Source organism: Elephantulus edwardii, unplaced genomic scaffold (genome assembly GCF_000299155.1).
Source record: "Elephantulus edwardii isolate Elephantulus edwardi_28Jun2011 unplaced genomic scaffold, EleEdw1.0 scaffold00108, whole genome shotgun sequence".
In the NCBI taxonomy this organism is placed as follows: domain Eukaryota; kingdom Metazoa; phylum Chordata; class Mammalia; order Macroscelidea; family Macroscelididae; genus Elephantulus; species Elephantulus edwardii.
This window is the reverse complement of record NW_006399858.1, coordinates 7,863,902-7,885,529: the sequence shown is the minus strand read 5'-3', so window position 1 is coordinate 7,885,529 and position 21,628 is coordinate 7,863,902. Positions and strand designations below refer to the sequence as shown.

The 21,628-nt window shown below is 39.0% G+C and overlaps 1 protein-coding gene across 1 annotated transcript in view; it reads left to right on the top strand.

Moving 5' to 3' along the window:
* Positions 1-21,628, top strand: part of PCSK5 (proprotein convertase subtilisin/kexin type 5) — a 413,061-nt gene that overhangs the window by 264,408 nt on the left and 127,025 nt on the right. Inside the window, exon 9 of the mRNA XM_006891991.1 lies at positions 11,868-11,968. Coding sequence (XP_006892053.1) covers positions 11,868-11,968 — 101 coding nt within the window. The remainder of the gene's footprint in view (positions 1-11,867; positions 11,969-21,628) is intronic.

Here is a 21,628-nt window from a genome sequence, read left to right as displayed (position 1 = left end):
GTGATAATCGGCCTGCAAGACAGTGCTTTAGGTGTAACCTTAGTGAGCCCATTCTTACGTGCTCATTCCAGAAAAGGTCTATGAATCCTTTGATTCTCAAAATTTCTCCCAAAATGTCTTTTAGAAGGGAAACTTTCTGATCACCTCTGCTGTTTGTTCTCTCTTTCTTGTGGGAGTAGCTCACCTCTAGCAATTTGTCTTGATGACTGAAAAATGTGGACCGTCCTGTTTCCTCTTGAGCTTTGCTTTGTGAGCCAAGATTTAGAGGCTGCGTGCTCTACTCAGCTCTCTCCTGATGCCATTTCAATTGTATTTTAAAACTGACTTGCTGCTCGGGGTCTTCTAGGATCTGCCTAAACAATTAAATCCATGTGGAAAATTTATCTTATTCTGACAAAAACATCCTCACATTGCCATCACCACCACCACCACCCCTAATTCGTTTTTCAAGTGTGCTCACCCTTTGTACCAGATTACTCACTGTAATTTTCTGCTTCTCCTTTTGATTGGAAAATTGTCCTTGTTTTTCTTAAGTTAAAAAACTAGTATATCAGATGTATTTAGTTTGTTTGGAAGGTTGATGCATAGTCTCTTGAGTATTTTATTTCTGACGTCAGTTTTGTCTCAAAGTCATGTTGCCATGTCCACTTGCTACCTTGCTCTGGGCCACCAGGCCAGTGCTTCCATTACTGATGGTGGTGGTCTACCCTGCTGCCTTTGCCTTCACAGATGGCATTGTCCAGAAACTCAGTACTTTCTTCTGTTGCAATTTTAGAAGTTAATATTATCTTATGGTTTTTTGATATCTCAGCTAAATAAATAAATAAATATATATATAATCATCCTTGCAGAGTTCTGATGAGTTTAATGTAATTTTACATGTACACACATAGACACACCCCTTTTGCACGTTGCCTAAACCATGCAAGTTGCTTTGGTGGAGTTTTAGAATAAGCTGTGAATTTGATAATAGAAATAGTAATTGTGGCAGAAAGAACCAGAGTTTAAATTCACATACCTACACACTTGGTTATGGTGGAGGGTTGTTTTGGTTTGTTTTTTTTTAGCGTATGGAAAAAATTTTGTTTGAGTAGTCAAAAACAGACATGGATCTGAAATGTTTCTAAATATGTGGGAGCATTGAAATTTTGAACCAAATTGAATATTGAAGAGCTTGACTTTAGCAATTCAATTTGGCAAATAAATATTGTGCCTCTTCTCCATACTATCACTGAGCTGAACATATCAAGATGCAGAAATGATTTAAGATGAGGTCCTTGGTGCTCACGGGCTGACTTTGGTAAGCAAAATCATCTGTTTACACTTTACAGTCACATCCTATGAGCAGCACGGGAGTGAGATTCTATACAGACGTGTCAGTCATGATTGGATTTTACACCAGTCTTCGTGATTGCTGTGGGCATGACAAGCATTAATTGGTCCTCAGTTTCCTTTTATTGTGCTGTGTTGTATAAATCAGCTTCTCTTATTTTATTCATTGATACATTTGGGATTTCAATTCTGCCCTTATCCCTCATAGCTATGTCTGAAACAGCTTTCTTGGCACATTTCTAATCCAAATCCCAATCAACACCAGAAAGAAACTCAACCCAACAGAGGAATTAGTTCATGTTTTAAAAGATCTGTTCAGTTGTTCTTTTAACAGAGGTGAGATAATATGGCACCTTCCATACCAAACAGTTCACTTGCTAACAGAGAAAAAGAAACTCTTTAACTGTGGCTTTGCTATAAAGGCTTGCTACTTACGACACAAGTCAACCTGAACTAAAATCCCAGTGAGAATGACATCAAGAAGCTAATATAGAAAACCCCACCAACTCAAATAATAAAACATGTGTGTTTAGCATAAGAAAAAGTGCTGGTTCTTTTCAGAGAAAGCCTAGCTGGATTTGAACAATACACACCCGTTCTCCCCACATACAGATGACGTCCCTAACTGTGTGGAGTCCAGAAAACCATCTGCTGCTGATCCTGAAAGAGGCTGAAAAATCTAATTTACTGACCAGAACAGCTTTGATCTGGCTCAGGGCCTGATGTCATCTCCTGTTTCCTTCACGCCGATGGACACAAATGATATTTTCTTGAGTGATCTAAGAAGTTCTTTGGTGAAAAATTCTGTTTCTGATTTGGGGAGTGAATGAAAGGAATCTGGGGTGTGCAGGAGGTGTCACCAGGATGGAGACCAAATTCTGAGACAGTCTTTGAAATGGAGTTTTTGTTGCTCTGACTTTGCCTGTAGCCTTGCTGGGTTCCCTGCCTCATGGTGTGGGCTGGCCATTGAGTGCAACTTTCCTTTAAATTACACTGTCAGATCTTGTATGCACATGTTGTGATTAATGGGGCTACCCCCATGTGGTTCCAGTTTTTAGAACATCATTTTTCTTCAAGATTGCATGCTCCTTGGTGGTCTTGCCTTTTCCTTCTAAAGATAGACATAAAAATTCTTTGATATTGTTACTTCTCTTCATGATGAAAATCCTGCCTTAGATCTTTCCGGTAATTTACACCTAAATATCTCTACCACCAACAGTAACCCCCTCTTGAAATGACCCAGCTGGAATTTCCACTTTAAGCAGGATGAGACTGGAGTGAGGGTGTTTTTGTTTCTTTTCTCTTCATTCTTTTCAACATTTTTTCCCATGATAGCCTTCCTGCTCCACTCCCACCTCACCCCTACTCGCTATTCTCAGGTTTTGTTTTATTAAAGTTTTTAGAAAAGTAATTATAAACTGCACTCATCATTTGTAATTCCACAAGCTTGAGTCGATCAATGATATTTAGTACTTCACTGGCATCAATATATCACAGTATTGAGGGCCTTTTTACTTCTTCATATGTTTTATAGGGGAACTCTGGTGGCCTCTAATGGATAGAGTTGCACTAGCCACTCAAAGGTAGCAAGTTTGAATCCACCAGCAGCTTTGTGGGATAAAATTGATCATTTTCCTCCATGTGATTTATAGCCTCTGAAAACCAGCTGATGGATCTGCTATAAGGTGGTTCTTCATGGCCATGAGTTTAGTTGTGTTGATTATGTGTATAGACCTGGTAACTATATGTGGATAGAACATACACCTTATTGCAAATCCAGCATCTTGACATTTTGATTGCTCGCCATTGACATTGGCCAGAGGATTATTTATTTAATGATATTGAAAAATTCTACACACACTTGGTGCGTTTATTCTGGATTTATGTCTGTGCATTGAAAAGTGTTTGGTGCAGCTGAAGAATAAGTAAAGAGAGCCAAGTGGGAAAACATCATGAGGACTCTTGAATCCAGGCACAAGTCATTGAAAAAGAGAAAATTTGAACAGAAACCTATGGCCATGGAGTGAGATAAAGGAGGAACGAAGCAAGGCCATCTCTGAACCACTGACTATTTGCCCACCTAGAAATGAGGTACTTCTCGTGTGCTCCCAAATTCCCTTGGGCATTAGTGCTTTGGAAAATAAAGTGGCAAATTAATCCTTAATTTCAAATAAGACATAATGCCTTTTTTTCAAAAGCAGCCCTTGAAATTCCAGAGAGGTTCTGGGTAAGCCTTTCTTTCTAGAGCAGCCGTTACGAAAAATTAGCTACATGACTAGCAAAGCAGTGTTCCTGCTTGCTTGTCAGGTATGTTCCCTCGTGAGTTTTCTACACCCTTCAGTGATTTCGTGAAAACCTCCAAACAGAAACGTCGTATAGCTGTCCACTCTTCCCACATCTCAGCCCTCCACATAACATCTCCGGTTCTGTCTGGTTTTGCTCTGTCTTCCACGTTTGCTGCACTTCCTGTACTTGAGAGCTTTGGTGGCTTTAGTCCATAGAGGGTTATGCTCCTAACCCTAAGACACATCCCCCTGGCAGTTCATACCCACCAGCACCTCCTTGGAAGAAAAATGGACACTCTCCTCTCCTGCCATTTACAGCCTTGGAAACCCAATGGAGGGGCAGCTAAGAGTCTGTTCCCACTTGAAGGCAATGAGAAAAAGAACCTATGCCTATTTGGCATGCATAATCTGGTTGTCATACTGTTAGCAACTGCCCTTGAGTTGTCTTCTAATTCATGGTGACACTATGAAAATCTGAGCCAAAACTGTTTAGTAATGCGCCACCCCCATGGTCAAATGTAGCTCTGACTATTGTGGTCCACTTTGTTTTATTGGCTGAATTTCAGTCATAGATCACCAGTCCTTTCTTCTGCTTTGCCTTAGCTTAGAAGCTCCACTGACCTGTTCAGCGTCATAGCAACCCCCAAGCCTGTACTAACTGATGGGTGGTAAATGTTCATGAAGTGTATTGACACATAATCAGAAGCAGGTCTCCTGCACGAAAGACAATAATTCTACTACGGAACTACCTTTGCCCTCATCTGGTAATGTTAAAACTTGTTGCCACTGAGACAATTTCAGATCTTAAAAACACCGTGTGTTACTGTGTAGAACTGCTAATTAGTATTTCCGTCATTATAATCACCAGACTTTCATTTTGCAAAGCTGCTACGTAAATTTGAATCCTCAGCTTTTAAATGAGTTGTTCATTACAGACAATGTGGTTACTTTATGACCTGCTGTTGTTAGGTGCCATCGAGTCCATTCAACTCTTAGTGACCCTGTGTACAACGGAGCAGACAACACACCTCCCAGACCTGTGCCTTTCTCAGAATTGTTGTATTTGAACCCATGGGTGTAGCAGCTCTATCACTATAGCCCAGTGAAAGATCTTCGTCTTTTTTGCTGTCAATCATGATGTCATTCTTGAGAGACTAATGATATTGATAATGCGGCCTAAAAACATGAGAAAAAGTCTTACCCTTTTACTTATAAGGAATATTCAGATTATAGTTCTCTCAAGACTTTGGTTTTTTTATTTGGTTTTTTGGTTTGGTTTTTTTATTCTGGCAGCTCGTACTTCACTGAATTTTCTTTGCCAAGGCTAGAATTCAAATTCACTTCTTCTTTGGCCCTCCTTATTCATTGTCCAAATTTCCCATGCATATGAATGAAGCAAATGAAAATACCATGATTTGGGTCAGATGCACCCATAGTCCTTAAACAGACACCTTTGTTTTTAGGTATTTTAAAGAGGCCTTTCGCATGAGATTTTCACAGTGCCCTATATTGTTTGATTTCTTGACTGTTGCTTCTATGAGTGTTCATGGAGATTTTAGGTGAAATATAATCCTTGACAATTTCAGTATTTTCTCACCTATCATGAGGTTGCTTATTGGTTCAGTTGTGAAGAGTGTGTGTTCCTGAGATTGATTTTGATGAGCCATACAGAAGGCTATTGTCTTTTATATCTTCAATAAGTGCTTAAAGTCTTCTTCATTTTCTGCAAGCGAAGCTGTATCATCTATCAGTTTGCCGATGAGTCTGTGTCCAAGCCTTATCACTCAATCTCTTCATATGGTTCACCTCTGATTATTTGCTTAGCATACACAATAAAGAAATATGGCAAAAATGATAAAACCCTGAAAAAAACCTTTTCTGATTTGAAACCTTGCCGTATCGTTTTATTTTGTTAAAACAGCTACCTGTTGGTCTATGTGCAGGTTCCACATGAGCACAATTAAATATTCTGAAATTCTCATTCTTCTCAATTCCATCTACAATTTGTGATTATGCACACACTCAAATGCTTTTGTATAATCATTAAACTACAAGTAAACATCATCTGGTGTTCTGTCCTTCAACCAAGTTCCATCTAAGACCAGCTATATCCCTCGTTTAATGCCCTCTTCTAAATTCAGCTTGAGTTTCTGGCAGTTTCTTGTTGAAAACAATTGCCTTTGAATTGTGGTGCTGGAGAAAAGTGTTGAATATACTATGGTCTGCCAAGAGAGCAAACAGGTTCGTACTAGAGAGGGTGAAACCAGGATACTCGTTGGAAGCAAGAATTTTAAGGCTTTGTCTGACATACTTTGGGCATGTTGCAAGGAAAAACCAGTCCTTGGAGAGGGACATCTTGCTTGGAAGGGTGGAGGGACAGCATAAGAGAGGAAGACCCTCGATGAGTTGGATTGACTCACTGACTGGGGTCATAAGGGTAGGTGTGTCAGAAACAGTAAAGTTGGCTCAGGATAGAGCAGGGCTCTCGTACATGGGGTAACTGTGAGTCCAAGGGACTTGATGGCACATAACTATAAGAAGAAAACTTTAATAGATTATAATATTGATATTGTTTAATAACTCTGCATTATGTTAGGATGGAGATGGAATTCTTCAGTTGACTGGCCAGGTAGCTGTCTTCCAGATTGCTTGGCTGTACTGAGTGAACGGTTCCAGTATTGCATCCATTTGTTCTAACATCTCAGTTAGTAATCCATGAGTTTCTGGGTTAGTGTTTCCATCTCTACCTTTAATGCACCATAAAGATCTTTCAGTACCATCAATACTGATGATACACTGCTTCCTGAGGTGGTTGAATGCTGATGATTTCCTCTTGGTATTATGAATATTGTATTGCTTCCATTTAAAAAAAAAAAAAGGAAATTCTTCCCGTTGTTGGTTGTTGTTATCTGCTGTCACGTCAAAACAGACTCATATCTGACCTTCCAGTGGGTTTTCAGGGGCTGTAAAATGCATCATGATCAGCTGGTGGATTCAAGATGCATGTCTTTGGGTTAGCAGTGCAATTCCTTACCACACAGCCAGCCCAGGTGCTAAGTAAATTATTCTTTTGAGCAGGTTGCTGGTTACCACAGCTCCTCATGACCCCATGAGCAACATGGGAACTCTGTCCTGCTCCAGTCTCATGATCTCTGGCAGGCTTGAGTTCCCGGTTAAAGTCACTGTGTCATTCCATTATCTTTCTGAAGGCCACCCTCTCTTTCACTGACCCCAATAGGATGTGAGATTCCAAAAACTGGTTCCCCTGGATGGCAAGACCAATATAGGTGAGGCTGAATCCATTGACCTTGCCTCTCAGGAGCCCCTATGTGCACGTCCTCCAACACAGATTTGCTTGTCCTTTTGGAAGTCCATGGGAGAGTAAGTGCTTTTCTCTGACACCACAATGCAAAGACATCATTCTTTGTTCTTCCATATTCATTTTCCAGTTTTCTAGTTATAGGAAGCAATTGAAAATGCTGTGGCTGGGATTAAGCACCACTTGATCTTTAAACTGACATCATTGCTCTTTATCAATCTGAAGAGATCTTTGACTACACATTTTCCCAGTGCACCATGTCTTTTGAATTTTTGACGTCTGCTCCACTGAATAATGATTGTAGATCCAAGGAAATTGAAGTAGTTATCAACTTCAGTCTTTATCTGTCTTGATGTTGTCTGTTGGTCTAGAGGTAAGGGTTTTTATTTTCTAGATATAGCGATATCATTCATATAGAAAGCTGTAGTCTTTCATCGTCTCCTGTCTTTTTCACTATCTGCGATCCAGATTGTATTATCTGCATGATGCAGATTATTGATGAATCTTTCTCCAATTCTGACATTCTTCTTCATATAGTCCAGCTCAGCATACAGATTGAGTAGGAATGGAAACAGATACAACCCTGAGGCATGTGTTTCCTGATTTTAAACCATTGTGTTTTTGTGCTGCTAAGTTGCCTGTGACTCATCTCTGAACCTTCTTCTATCCTGAGCCAACCTTATTGTTGCTGGCACACCTACCCTTTTTACCCCCATCACTGAATCAATCCGTCTCATCAAGGGTCTTTGTTTCTTGTGCTGTCCCTCCAACCATGCAAACATAATGTCCGTATCTAAGGACTGATCCCTCCTTGCAACATGCCCAAAGTATGTCAGACAGAGCTTCAGAATCCTTGCCTCCAAGGAGCAGCTTGGTTTCAATCCCTCTAGGATGAATCTGTTTATTCTCTCAGCAGTCCATGCTTCAGTACTCTTTTCCAGCACCACAGCTCAAACACATTCAGTTCTCTTTTCTATCATCTCTCATCATTTGTCCAGCTTTCTGATGCATAGGATGTAATTGCGAAGACAATGGCCTGGGTCAGGTGCATCTTAGTCTCCAGCCTGGCATTCTTGCTTTTCAGTACTCTGGAGATGTTCTTATCAGCACACTTTCCCAGTGCAGTTCATCTTTTGATTTCCTGGTTGCTGGTACCAAAAATTGATTGTGGAGCCAAGGAAACTAAAGGCATTAACAATCTGAATCTCTTCACCTTCTCTCATGATGCTGCCATTAGGCCTAGTGATGATCATCTTTGTTTTCTTGATGTTGATGTCCATATCCAAGGCTGAAGCCCTTGACATTCTGCAGCAAACACTTCAGTTCCTCCTCAGTTTCATCAAGCAGGGTTTTGTCATCTACATAACACAGGTTATTGATGAGTCTTCCTCCAATCCTGATGCCACGCTCCTCCTCATAAAGCCCAGCCTCCTGGATGATCTGCCCAAGTATAGGTTTCACATAAGCACAATCAAGTGTTCTGAGATTCCTGTTCTTAGAGTCAGCCACAGTTTGTTATGATCCACACAATCAAATGCCTTTGAATAATCAATGAAAAAACAGGTAGATATTCCTCTGGAACTTTCTTCTTTCAGCCAAGATCCATCTAACATTAGCTGTAATATTCCTAGTGCCATGACCAAGAGCCTGTGGTGATGATGGAGGAAGTTCAAGCTGCTCTGAAGGAATTGGCAAAAAAACAAGGTCCCAGGAATTGACAGAATACCAAATGACATATTTCAACAAACATACGCTGCCCTGAATGTGCGCACCAAGTTGTGTCAGAAAATTGGAGGACAACCACCTGGCCAACTGACTGGAAGAGATCGATATTTGTTCCCATTCCAAAGGAAGGTGACCCAACAGAGTGTGGAATTTTCAACCGTTAATTGTTCTTTTTTTCTGTTGAAACAGCTGCTGCATGGTTTATGTACAGATTTCTCATGAAAACAGTTCTAGGATCCATAGTCTTGCCAGTGTTGTCTCTAGTTTATTATTATCCACATAGTCAAATGCCTTTGCATAGTCAATAAAAGACAAGTAAACATCTTTCTGATATTTGCTTTGCCCATAGAATCCTTCAGTATTGAACCGTGATGCCAGAAATTTCTTTTTCAATTCTGTCAACTTGAGAAATACCAAACATATTCTTCTCTTTTAATTTTATTATGCTATGGGTTTACACTTTTAATTATAATACTTTACCATTGCTTCTTAAATGGCTCTTTGAATTTTTCTGTTCAGGTCTTTTTATGTCATTTATTATATTAGCTGTAGCTGTTCTACATTCAAGAACAAGAGTCAGTATCTTCTAATACTCATTTTTATCTTTTCTTTCTTATTTTTAAATAGTTTCTGTTTAAATTTTTTAATGGATCCTCCTCCACCCCCCAAAATGAACTTGGCTTTCTTCAGTGTCATTCCCCAACTCATGTGGTATTTGGTAATCATGGTCAGAATCTACTCTTGACATGTTTTCTGAGTTCATGTGGAATATAGTGAAAGTCATCCTTTGCTGTCATGGACTTGTTTAATTTTCTTTCAAGATGGACTTGAATATGATCAGTATATGATCTGTTCTGCAGTTGGCCCCTGGCCTTATTCTGACTGATGACACTGAGCTTCTCTGTCATCTCTTTCCAGAGATGTAATCACTTCAGTTAGGGAGCTCTGGTGACCTAGTGGTTAGAAGCTACACTGCTATCCTGAAGGCACTGAGCTCAAATCCACCAGCTGCTCTGTGGAAGAAGGATGGGAAGTCTCATCCCATACAATTTACTGCCTCTGAATACATGCTGGAGGATCAGCTGTGGTTCATTTCTTACTCAATAGTGCACAACAACAATATTAAGTCAGTTTGATTACTGTGTAGTCTCATGTGTCCATTCATGTTGTTGAATTATTTGCAGTAAGTTATGGGTCAGACAAAAGTCTGTCATGCAATCTCTGACATTGTTTCTATCACAAAGACCGTATTTTCCAACTGCTGATCCTTTGTCTTTTTTTTCAGCTTTCACATTCCAGTTAACAGTTATTATCAATGCGTGTTGGATGCATGTTTTGTGATTTTCATTCTGCAGAACTTGGTTAAAATCTTTAGTTTCCCCATTTTTTTCATCGGTGATTAATGCATAAATTTGAATAGTTGTCACATTAAGCGGCTTCCCTGTAAGTATATGGATATTATTCTAACCCTGAAAGCATAGTTCTTCAGAACAAGTCTTAAGATGTGCTTTTTGGTGATGAACACTACATCATTGCCCCTCACTTTGTCATTTGTGGCCTAACAGACTGTAGGCTTGTGTGACTGAAAATGGCCAATACCAATCCATTTCAGCCAGCTAATCTCCAAGCTTATTGATCTTTATGCATCCCATATAATTTTGCATAACTATGAATATTTCTAGATTCATATTTTATACATTCCACATTCCAAATATTACTCATCTTGAATTGTACCACATCAGAAAATGATGCTGCTGAGAGTTTTATTCCATACACATAATTAAGACCTCTATTTTAAGGACCTCTTCAAAGGTCTGATCAAGGAAAAGGGGAAAGAGGGGGGAAGACACTGAGAACCAGTGGCCTCATGTGAACCTAAACCGGCTAGAACCTCATCTTGTGGCACTGAAGGAAATTCAGAGAGGCACCTCTCCCGGGAGTTATGTAGCTCATCTTCCTGTAGAGATCAAGTTTCTTTCCAAACTACATGAGACTAATATTCACACTCCGCTGGAAGGCTGCTTCTTAGAAAAACAAGCTTTATTTTCAACTCCCTGTCTGTTTAACCTTTCTGCTGACTTTTCCTCTCAGCTTTTTTTCCTGCAAAATACAGATAATATACTTGTCTAACTCCCCAGAAACCTTTACTAATGTCTTCTAAGAGCTAGGATGAGACCAGTAACTCATTTACCAAGTCAGTTATCATCACACTTTCTTAGCTGGGGCAATATCACCCCCAAGGGGGAAAATTGGTTTTTGCAAGATTTAAAAAGTTAGGGGAAAATCTTACAATGGCTTACAAAATCTTGTTCCATGATATTTAATTTCCCTTGTTAGGGAAAAATTAAATTTACTTCTTTCCTCTTATTGGGCTGATAATGACAAAAAGTGGAGATGTATGCTAGATGATAATATTATTCAGCCAAACACAACTGAACCAAACTGAGTTCAAGCCAAGGAGAATGAAAAATTATCTTGTTCTTACATTTTTATAAAAAAGGAAGGAGGGAGGTAGTAATTTTCTATAATATGTACTTCATGCTATAATTTCCTGTAAATCACACCAGCTTCAAACTTATTTTTAATATCTTTGTTAAGTCTGTGAGGAAATCTTTATTCATCCATGCAACAGATCTGTGGAGTCTAGAAATAGTTCTATAATCAAAGATTTCTTTTATTGCAAAGCATACATTTTACTTTAAAACCTGAGCTTTCCCAAGGTAGCATTTCTGGAAGGACAGGGACTGTGTAGTTCTTTTTATCCGTATATTACTGTTGCCTAACTCAGTGTAGTTATTGGTTCAGCATGTTTGATAGTGAGGAAAGTCTGGGGTAATGAAAGAACTTTAGTCTAACCAGTTCCAGGACTTGGATGAGTCAAGAGAGGAGGTGCCTGGGGTGCAAAATCTGAGGAGGCCCTTGCACAGCCCTTTTCTTGTGTTCTGTCCATGCCTTACCTTCCTCATCCTCGTCTTAGCTCTGATTATTTCAGTCATAGACTCCCATTTCTAAACCCTTCCCTTTTCAGAGTTTATTTACACAGGTGGATTCTGTGTCAGCCGGGTGAGCACAGGAGCACAGAAATAAAGACTTTGAGACAACATATTTCAGCACCAGTTCTAACTGAATTTCTTCACTAATAAGAGTTGCATGTGACTCACGTTGACAGCAGAGACCCACATGTGTTCATTTCTTTGGTCTTCTAGATCACCACGGATCTGAGGCAGCGCTGCACAGACAACCACACCGGGACGTCGGCCTCAGCCCCCATGGCTGCGGGCATCATCGCCTTGGCCCTGGAAGCCAAGTAAGCCTTCATCTCTATATCTTCTTCACTGGTGGCAGCCCCCCTCCCTAGCATCATAGCCCAGCATACAGTCTTCCTAACCCTCTAAAATGTTATAGATAAGGGCTTTACAAAAAAAAAAACCCCAAACCACAAAAAACACCACACACACCACACAAAACAAAGCCCTCTTTTCCTAGAGTTAAGGAAGAAGGTAAATTTTGGGGTTTTATATTCTTTTTAAAAATCCAGCTCTGCAGTTACTTTATTATGGAGTCATAGTAGAGGTGTGCCAGTTGGCTCCAGTGCTGCTGTCTAGCTGCGGTTTGGGTCTGGTCTGGGAATGTTCCGGGGAGTCTTGGGGAGGCTACGTCTGTACACGGCAGCCCCCTTCCCTGCAGAGCAACGAGCCGCTCTGGTTCCATGACAGTAGCTCCCAGAGTGCTCTTAGGGAAAGAATATGTCAAGATCATATGACAGGAGCCAGGACCAGGTACAACCCATGAATCTCAAATCCTGCTCACAATAGTCCAACTCCATGTCTAAAATACCAGTGTGAAAAGCCCATTTGTGTAAGGTGTGGTAGGTCTTCTCTCTCCCTTTCTTCTCTGAGCACAAATAGATCCATTTATTTTAACTCGTTGAACAACTTTAATAAAAGTCTACAATCTCTTAGCCTCAATTGCAAGATACAAAATGCCTTAAAATCTGAAAAGCATTAAAAAAAAATACTGACATCAAAGTTTATTGATGACAAATTGAACAGATTTGAGGCTGTTTATAGATTTTATTTACTTTCCATTTATTATGAAGAAGAATACATTTACTACAGAAATATTCATGAATGTAATTGCAATATACTGGACCAGTATATAAATCTTGCTGGAGATTTTGTGTGATACATGTTTTGGAGCACTGTATCTGAAAAAAATTGTGGAATCTAAAATATGTGTAGTCCCAGAATTCTTGTTAAGATGGTGTGTGTGCAGGCGTACTCTGAGGCCCCCTTTGCCAGAGGAACAACAAAAAGGAACTGGAATGATAGCTTAAGTGTTTTTAGAGTGTAGCTTCATCCCACCTCCTAGGTACAGACAGAAAAGCCAGTCCATCTAGCTTCACCCTCGTGTAAGGGCAGGGGAAATGCTGGGAAGAATGATGAAGAGGCTCCAGCATTAAAGTAGGAAATGGTGTGTTTTCATTCCAGAAGTGACTGCCCAACATTTAGAGAGTCTCCTCTGAGAAGGAGTTAGGCCCTCATGTAATATGGATACAGTAAACTGATGGTCATGCTGCACATTGCACTGAGTTATCCAGAAAAGTAGAGGCTCTCAATCTGGCACCAGGCTCTCCAGATGACCTTCTCACCAAGCTTTGACATTGAGAAATAGTTGAACCTACTACGTGTTTGGATTTCTTTGATCAAGAAGAGGTTAAAGATTGAGTTATTTCAACATTATATATCTTCTAAGTTGTTAAAATGTTTGGGTTCAGCAAAGAAGTAGCTTTTACTAAATTCTGACCATAACTTTCTGCCAGAGTACCTGAAAGCAGACATTTTAATCAGGTATATATGTGTTTTTATTTGGTGACCTTAAATAGAACTTTAAGTATATGTTGTTTTCCTTCTTACACTCTTGATTGTTGCTTTGGACTATTTTCCTGTCTATAAAATATTAAAAGAGAAAAAAATATCAAGACAGTATTCCTCTATCCTGTAATTTCCCCCAGAGCTCTCAAAATAGGTTATAATCTAACGCTCAAATGGGACACCATAGTACGATTACAATATAGCTGTCTCCACAGAAACCTAGATGACATTCATTTCTTTAAGATTTTATAGTAGTGCTATTCTTTTCAGCGGGAGCTCCAGTAGCCAAGAGGATAGGGAATTATGATGCCAGTCACAGGCAGCTGGTTTGAATCCACCAACTATTCCACTGGAGAAAGATGGGCAGTCTCTTACTGTGTGATTTACAGCCTCTGAAAACCTGCTGGAGGGTCAGCTGTGAGTCAGTTCTGATTCTACAGATATGAGAGAGTCAGTGGTTCTTCCCATTAGTAGCTCTAAACAGTAGCTCTAAAAAAGTAAAAATTTTTCCTCAGACAGTAAATGTATACACTAAAAGTTATATCTGGGGTTTTTTTTTCTTTTTGTATTAGGAACGTGTTTTATTGTTTTAGTTTAGTGTTTTGTTTTTGTTTTTGTTGTTTTTTTAGATTGATTGTGCCAAAATTTTGATAGGTAGGGAAAGAAGAAATTCTTCAAATGACCATTTATAGTTTAACAGCATATTAATATATGAGGCCTTCAGTTCAAGTATGAGGTCCAAACAGATGGTAAAAATAGAATGAAGTGAAAAAGAAAAATCCTTTCAAGGCTGTGGGTTTACTCTTCAGACCAGTGTTTGCCTTTAGGTAAAGCTTAAAATTTGGGGAAAAAAGTCACTGTAAGAATGAATGGATCTGATATTGATGCTGAACTCATATGTGTAAAGAGTGGGTCTTCAGTATGAGTGAAAAATAGTTAAAAGTAAAGATTTACATAAAGGAGCTTAAGCAACAGTGGTTATGTAAGTGGTTAACAGACTAAATTGTTCTTTTACAATCTAAAGTTAATCCTAGTCTTTATAAAAGCTCCTCACATAGCTTCCCAGCCTTCACCTCTTGTTATTTCTACTCACATCATGACTTCTTAACAACCCTTGAACCTTGGTATATTAAGAGTCATTCTTTTTGTTCCCAAGTTGAATAGACCAGTGTAGAAGATACTTCTTTTTAGTTTCCATGAAATAGTCATAGGAGAGGAAAGAAATCCACCAATAAGCAGCATTTTGGCTCTTTAAACTGCCTGGTGCTCCGAGCATGCACTTCCTGCCCTGAACAGTTTGCTGAGCAACTAGATGGGGCTTAGCTGTCAGTGGAAAACCACAGGCTGGGGCTTCAGGTCCCTCTTCGCCTCTGTATCTTGGTTCTCTCTGCAATGCAAGGTACTCTCTTTTCTCAAAATGTGGCTAAAGGATTACATTTACTCAGCCATAGAAACATCAGGCAAAACTCCTGCATCATAAACTTCCCTGTACCTGCTTCTTTGACATTGCCCGGGTGCTTGTGTGGATCAGGAGACAGAACTGTGGATCCTATTGTGCATTGGCTTTTTACCACTGGCTTTTCCCTCATTCTGATTCTCCTTATACTCCTGAAGTTGGGATTTTTAAAAATATCAACAAAAAACCCCAAAGAAACCCCAGCTTCTTCTCAGGAAACTAGGAGAAAAGAAAACAGCAAATACAAATACAGCAAATAGAAACAGATCTTTCATACTGTGGGTTGACTGAGACATCTCCTAAAGTATAGGTTTCTCCTGCATGCGTAGCAGAAGATTGAATATGAATTAACTTTGATAATGACTGCTAGAGAGCTCTGGTGAAGAGTGTCCAACTGGTAAAGAGTTGCTCTGCCAGCCCAAAGGCACAAGGTTCAAATCCACCAGCTGATCAAAGGAAAAAATAATGAGCAATCTCCTCCTGTGTGATTTATAGCCTCTGAAACCTCCATGGAGCGTCAGCTATGAGTCACTTCCAACTCACTGACAAATAACAACAACAACATGACAATTAAGGTGACCTCCAGGCTATAATTTTTCCTTGGGATTATATTAATAATACATAAACTCCACTAGATACCATGGATACGTAGATGGTGGGTTGCTTCCAAGACTGAAAGGATTTTCCAGTCCTGCAAAAATTAGACTTCTGAACTTTTCTCTTAAAGCAACCAATTGATTCAGTGCTCTTCCCTACCCTTGGGATGTGTGTCTTAACCCATGCTGTACTCTACTCCATCAGCATCCCCTTCCACTCACACCTACACCATTCAACATCTCTCTCCCCCTGTCCATCCCTTGATAGGATGGCTTAAGTCTCAAGCCTTCTAGTCTTCTGTGGTTCCAAATGCCTTGCAGTGCTGCCAGTCTCTAGCTGTGGACAGTATTTCTTGAATTGAAGTCTCTAAGTCTATTTGGATGTAGAGATACTATTATTAGGGAAGGCTTCCTATCTCAGACCTTTTCACTGTTCCCAAAGATTCATCCTGGGTGCCTGAAACTATAAATTCTTTACTCTTCTAAAAATAATGAGCTATTTCAAAATGAGAGAAAAAAAAACCATCGTCTTACCAGAAGAGAGAATTTGTCTTCTGTTGAAGAACCCTTCTTGCATATGTATTAATTCAGAAGGTTGATAATAGTTTGTTAATTTTTTGCAGTAATTGTATAAATTTTTTATAAGTTCTTTATCCACTGAGTGAACCGAGAACATGTAATCAGTGATTGCAAGTGAATTAATATAGGCTATTGTACATAAAATAATGTCTTTCTATGAAGCTAAGCCAGAAAGCTTAAGAGAAAGGGATGTTCAGGCAGCAGGTTTAATAAGTTAACAAAGTGGTAAAAACCTGTCACCGTTTTTAGATGAGCAATCACGAAGAACACTAAGTCACATTTAGAAGGCATTTTATATCTCTATCTTAGTAAATATTACCAGGATTCTAGACCCATCAGAAAGCATAAAAGCCTACCAGGCAAAAAGATATTTCATATAGAATTGTTTATAAAGTAAATTGAAAGTAACAGACATTCATATTGATGTAGAGTGCACAAATAATGAATTGTCTTTCTGAAAGTTTTTTTCCCTACTTGAACCTATAATTATTAACAGTGAAAACCTATTTTAGTGGAGTATATTGTTTGTTCAAATACCAGCATTAACTTGGGAAACTCAAAGTGGGAATTTACTGAAGAAGCCTTTTTGTCTTGCATTGCAAAGAGGCTCTCATTGGAAAATAGAGCAGTATATAATCAGCAATCGAGAAATGGTTCCTGGGTAGTGACTGGAAAAGAAGAGATTGAGTCAGATAGAAACTTCAGAAATGATTTAGGACTGAGAGGAAAGAGTATATCAGTGTAAAGAATCTTCTTCAAATCCTTGTCCTGTGTTCCTCCCAAAGTCTTTTCCCTGTTATTTCGTTTCTCAGGGGCCATAGGGATATTTACTTTGAGAAAACTCAATATATAAAGATCAAAATTTATAAAGTTAATAAACTGAAGTAGCAGGTATTAATTTCCAACTTGGAAATAAACTTGGTATGTGTTTTACATCAGCTGCTCTTGGTGTACAAGTTCTATGTGTATAGAGAGATAATAGATCTCTGCCTACATATAGGAACAGAATCTACATACAAATATGTAGCATACTATGCAGCACACAGGAGCAATAACTTTGTAAATTTTTACCTAACTTGAGTGGGACTGGAAAGCCTTATGCTGAGTGAACTAACTCAGTCACATAAGGATAGATATTGTATATAACTGTTATTGTAGAATGTGTATAAGGATCCAGTAGGTATGGGAGAGGCTGGAAGCAGAGGGATATGGATGTGCAGGGGGAAGTGGGGATTTATCACTGGGTTGTACAATTTGATGGGGGGGGGGGTTTAAAGGAAATGGAAACAATTTATTCAAACTTGTATTTGAATTTTGTAAATAGTAAAAAAAGTAAAAAAAAAATTAAAAAATAAAAATCCCAAGTATATAGGTAGATACAAATATCTGTGTATTAGTAGAGTTTCTTGGCATGTTCCTCGACTCTTTCCTCATTACATATTTGCGTCATCCTATTATCATTGTTTTGATACTACTCATATTAATGTTAAAAGACCATTTGAACAAATACAGTATTGGCTACAGATGTTTTTGTGTGTATTATCTTTCAAATGAGGCTTATACTTCTGACTATAAAGATTATACTTTATTATCTTTATTTATGTGACTATCGCAAGTATATACTGACTACTGAAACAGAAATTCAGTCATCATGCCAAGACCAAACTGTATTAGGCAGAGTATTATGCAAATACTTGTAATGTATACTACTTTCCCTCATATTGTAATCTTCTTAACAAAATGAGTGCACACACATTACTTAAGAGAACTAATGAGCATAGTGCTACTGTTCAAAAATGGGACTGACATTGGGTTTGGGGAGAGACTAGAGAAATATGGGATAAATTATGTATGCTGCATTGAAACAGATGAGAGAGAAAACTGTTTAAAAGGCATATATGATTAGATGTTATTGATATGACAGGAGTACCGAAGAAGGTTGCATAGTGGAATGGACTTGGGGGGTGGGATTGCATAACAATGAAAGAATTTATTTTTTTACTTTTCAAAGAGAAGAACAGACTGGAGGGTAGGGGTGGGCAGGGACAAAACTGCAACAATGAATGAATGGAAATAAAAAATCTCTGTAAATTTTCATTAAACTTAATAATAATAATAATAGCTTGGAAGGAGGAGTGGCATCCACTTCCATAATAGCTTGCCCCTGGAAACCCTGTGAACCTGGAAAGAGGATGAGAAACACCCAAGCGTTGAGGACTCTCCTTCATGGGGTTGCTAAGAGTTGCCTGCGACTCCACGGCACTTAACAACAACAACAACAACAACAATAATAATAAATTGAAAGAGAATAGATGAAACGGTTGTGGGAGAAAGTTGTGAAGGGTGAGGTCCTTGGATGAAATACAAACCTGATATCAGCCTCAGTCATCCGAGTTAGTATGTCAGGACCATGATGGTCATATCGTTCCTGAAAACAAGTTCAATGCTTTAAGCAAGGGCAGTGTTCAGCAAATGTCAAGTAAATCAATCTGGCCCAACTTTCTCTTTATTTGCCCAAAACTGCCTAGTCATAGGGAGCTCTAATGACATAGTAGGTAGGCAATGGCACTGTTAACTCAGAGAGGGTGGTCATTCTCTGGCCATTCAAATCTGATATCCCCATGGAAAAAAGTCTCCTCACTTGTGATTTATGGCCTCTGAAAACCTGCTGGAGGGGGCCAGCTGTGAGTTGATTCCTACTTGACAGCAAGATTATAGTGAGCATACTGAAATTATCGACATTGTTCATTTTTTTTATTTGAAGGTTGTTGCTTGTTTATTTTCTCTCATTCATTTCCACATTGATTAGTGACTCTTAACTGAATGTGCTACTTCCAAACCCCTAGCTTTTGCTTATTATCTCCAGAATTGGTTTTCCTTGGGTCAACCAAATAAGATGTGACTCTCTCCTTTGGGAAGAAGAAGTTCTCTGAGAATTCCCTCTGCTGCCGCCCCCACCTCCCCCGCAACTTGCGGTTGGAGTAACGCGAGATATTAAAAGTTAAAATGTGAAAGAGTAAGGGAATACTGAGCCAGAAGGTGATTCATATCATATGCTATTGATTTAGATAAGCTGTCTTGAAACTTTTTTTTTCTCATGAAATTAAATCTGTATTTCTTACAAGTCTAAAAATGCCCGTCGATTTAAACCTGGTTCCTTTTCTGTTGAACAGCCACAGTGTGTCTTTGCTTCACTGTTCAGTGAATTGTGTCTAACCTCTAGGGTCTCAATCTGGAGGGCGTTGCACCATTAACCCAAAGGTGATGCTTTTCTGGTGGTTGGAATGCACCAGTGGCTCCCATTGTTATAGTCACAGTCAGTCAGTCCACCCTGTTGAGCATCCCACAAAAACACACTAGGGGTCTGCTGTGAATCAGATCTAGCTATGAAGATAGTATCAAGAGTAATGCAGGAAAAATATAGGGAGATGTGATGTCCAGTATATTTAGGATAGCAAAAGTTAGTACCTGCGTCAGTTGAGAGAGATTTCAACTAGTTCAGAGTTGGGACAAAGAATTGTATGGTTGTGGTGGTGGTGGTGGTTGTTATTGTTGTAAGGTGTGCTCAAGTTAAGTACAATTTATAGCAACCCTCTCAACGACAGACCTGAATCCCATCCTATCCTGTGCTGTCCTCACTATCTCTGATACACTTGAGCCTCTTACTTTAGTCGCTGTGCCATTTCATGTCCATGGGGGTATTCCTGTCTTTTGCTGACCCTTCAGCCTTCCAATCATTGTATCCTTTTCCAAGTATTCCCTCTCCTAGTAACATGTACAAAGTAGGAAAGACAAACCTTTATCATCCTTGCCCCAAAGAACACTCTGGCTATACTTTTTCCAAGACATAACCATTTGTTCTTTTGACAATCCATGAAATATTCAGTACTCTTCTCCAGCACCACAACTCAGAAGTGTCAATTCTTTGTCTGTCATCTTTATTCATTGTCCAGCTCTCAGGTAAATAATAAGTAATGGAAAAGGCCATGGCTTAAATCATTAAGCACCTTAATCTTCAAAATGACATCATTGTTCTTTAGTGTTTTGACTCTCTAAAATACTTTTTAAAAATATTAATATTTTGGTAAAATCCAAAACACTAAATCAGACTTGCACAAAGCAATGTCTCCTTATCTCCTGACAGCTGGTACCAAAGTTATTTGATTGTGGATCTAGGCAAGATGAAATCATTAACAGTTTCAATCCTTTCTCCATCTATCATGATGTTGGTAAGAACCTTTGTCTTCTTGATATTAAGATGCAATCCATGTTGAAGTCTGTAGTCTTTAATTATCAGCAACAAGCACATCACGTACCCATTGATTTCAGCACGCAAGGTTGTATCATCTACATAGCACAAGTTGTGGATGAGTCTTCTTCAATCCTGACGGCACATTTTTCTTTATAATATCCAGCTTCATAAGTTATTTGCTTAGCATACAGCTTGAATAGGTATGGAGAAATAGTACAGCCTTCCCAAGTTTAAACCATACAGTTTTCTTGTTTCATTCAGAAAATAGCTTTTTGCTTTAGGTATAGATTTTTCATGAGCACTAATTGTGCTCTCTGTGTTCTCTGATTCCGATTCTTCTCAATCAATGCTAGCCATAGTTTGTTGTGAACCACACAGTCAAATGCCTTTGCATAGTCAATAAAACATAGATAGACATTCTTATGTTATCAGCATTCAGACAGGATCCATCCGTCATCAGCAGTGATAGCCCTGTTGCCACTCCCTCTTATAAATCCATCTTGAACTTTTGTCAGTTTCCTTTTGATACACTGTTCCAGTTATTTTTGGATGATCTTGGGCAGTATTTTGTAGCTTGCCTTTGATATTAATGATTTTGTTTGGTAATGTCCACATTTAGTTAGAGCACCTTTCTTGGGAATAAGAACAAATAATAGATCTCTTCCAGTCAGTCCCCCAGGCAGCTGTCCTTTTAATTTCCTGTCAACTGAGCACTGTTAGTTGAAAAATGTCAATCAGTATCCCATCTATTCCTCAGGCCTTATTTGTTACCAGTATTTTCTGCACAGCTTGAACTTATTCACTTCTTCCTTTTTTTTACCATTCGCCCTGTTCAGTGGTTCATATGGCAGACTGTGGAACAGACCATCAGTTTCTCATGGGCAAGTTCAAATTAAAGTTGAAGACTGAAACAAGTTCACAAAAAGCAAAATATGACCTTGAATCTGTTCCACCACCTCAATGTTATCATCTACTTATTTTCTTTTTTTTTATTATTATACTTAAATTTTATTAGATTCAATGAACATTGACAGGGATTCTGGGCTTTCACTCCTTCATTGCCGCACCATTCTCTCCACCCTCCTCCCCAGTTTGTTCTTCTTCCCTGCCATCCGAATGTCTCTTTTAATTGTCCAATTGCCACAGTGCTCGTCAAAGTCAGTTCTGATTAATCTCCCTTGTTGGTGTGTCCTTTGCCATTCCCTATCAC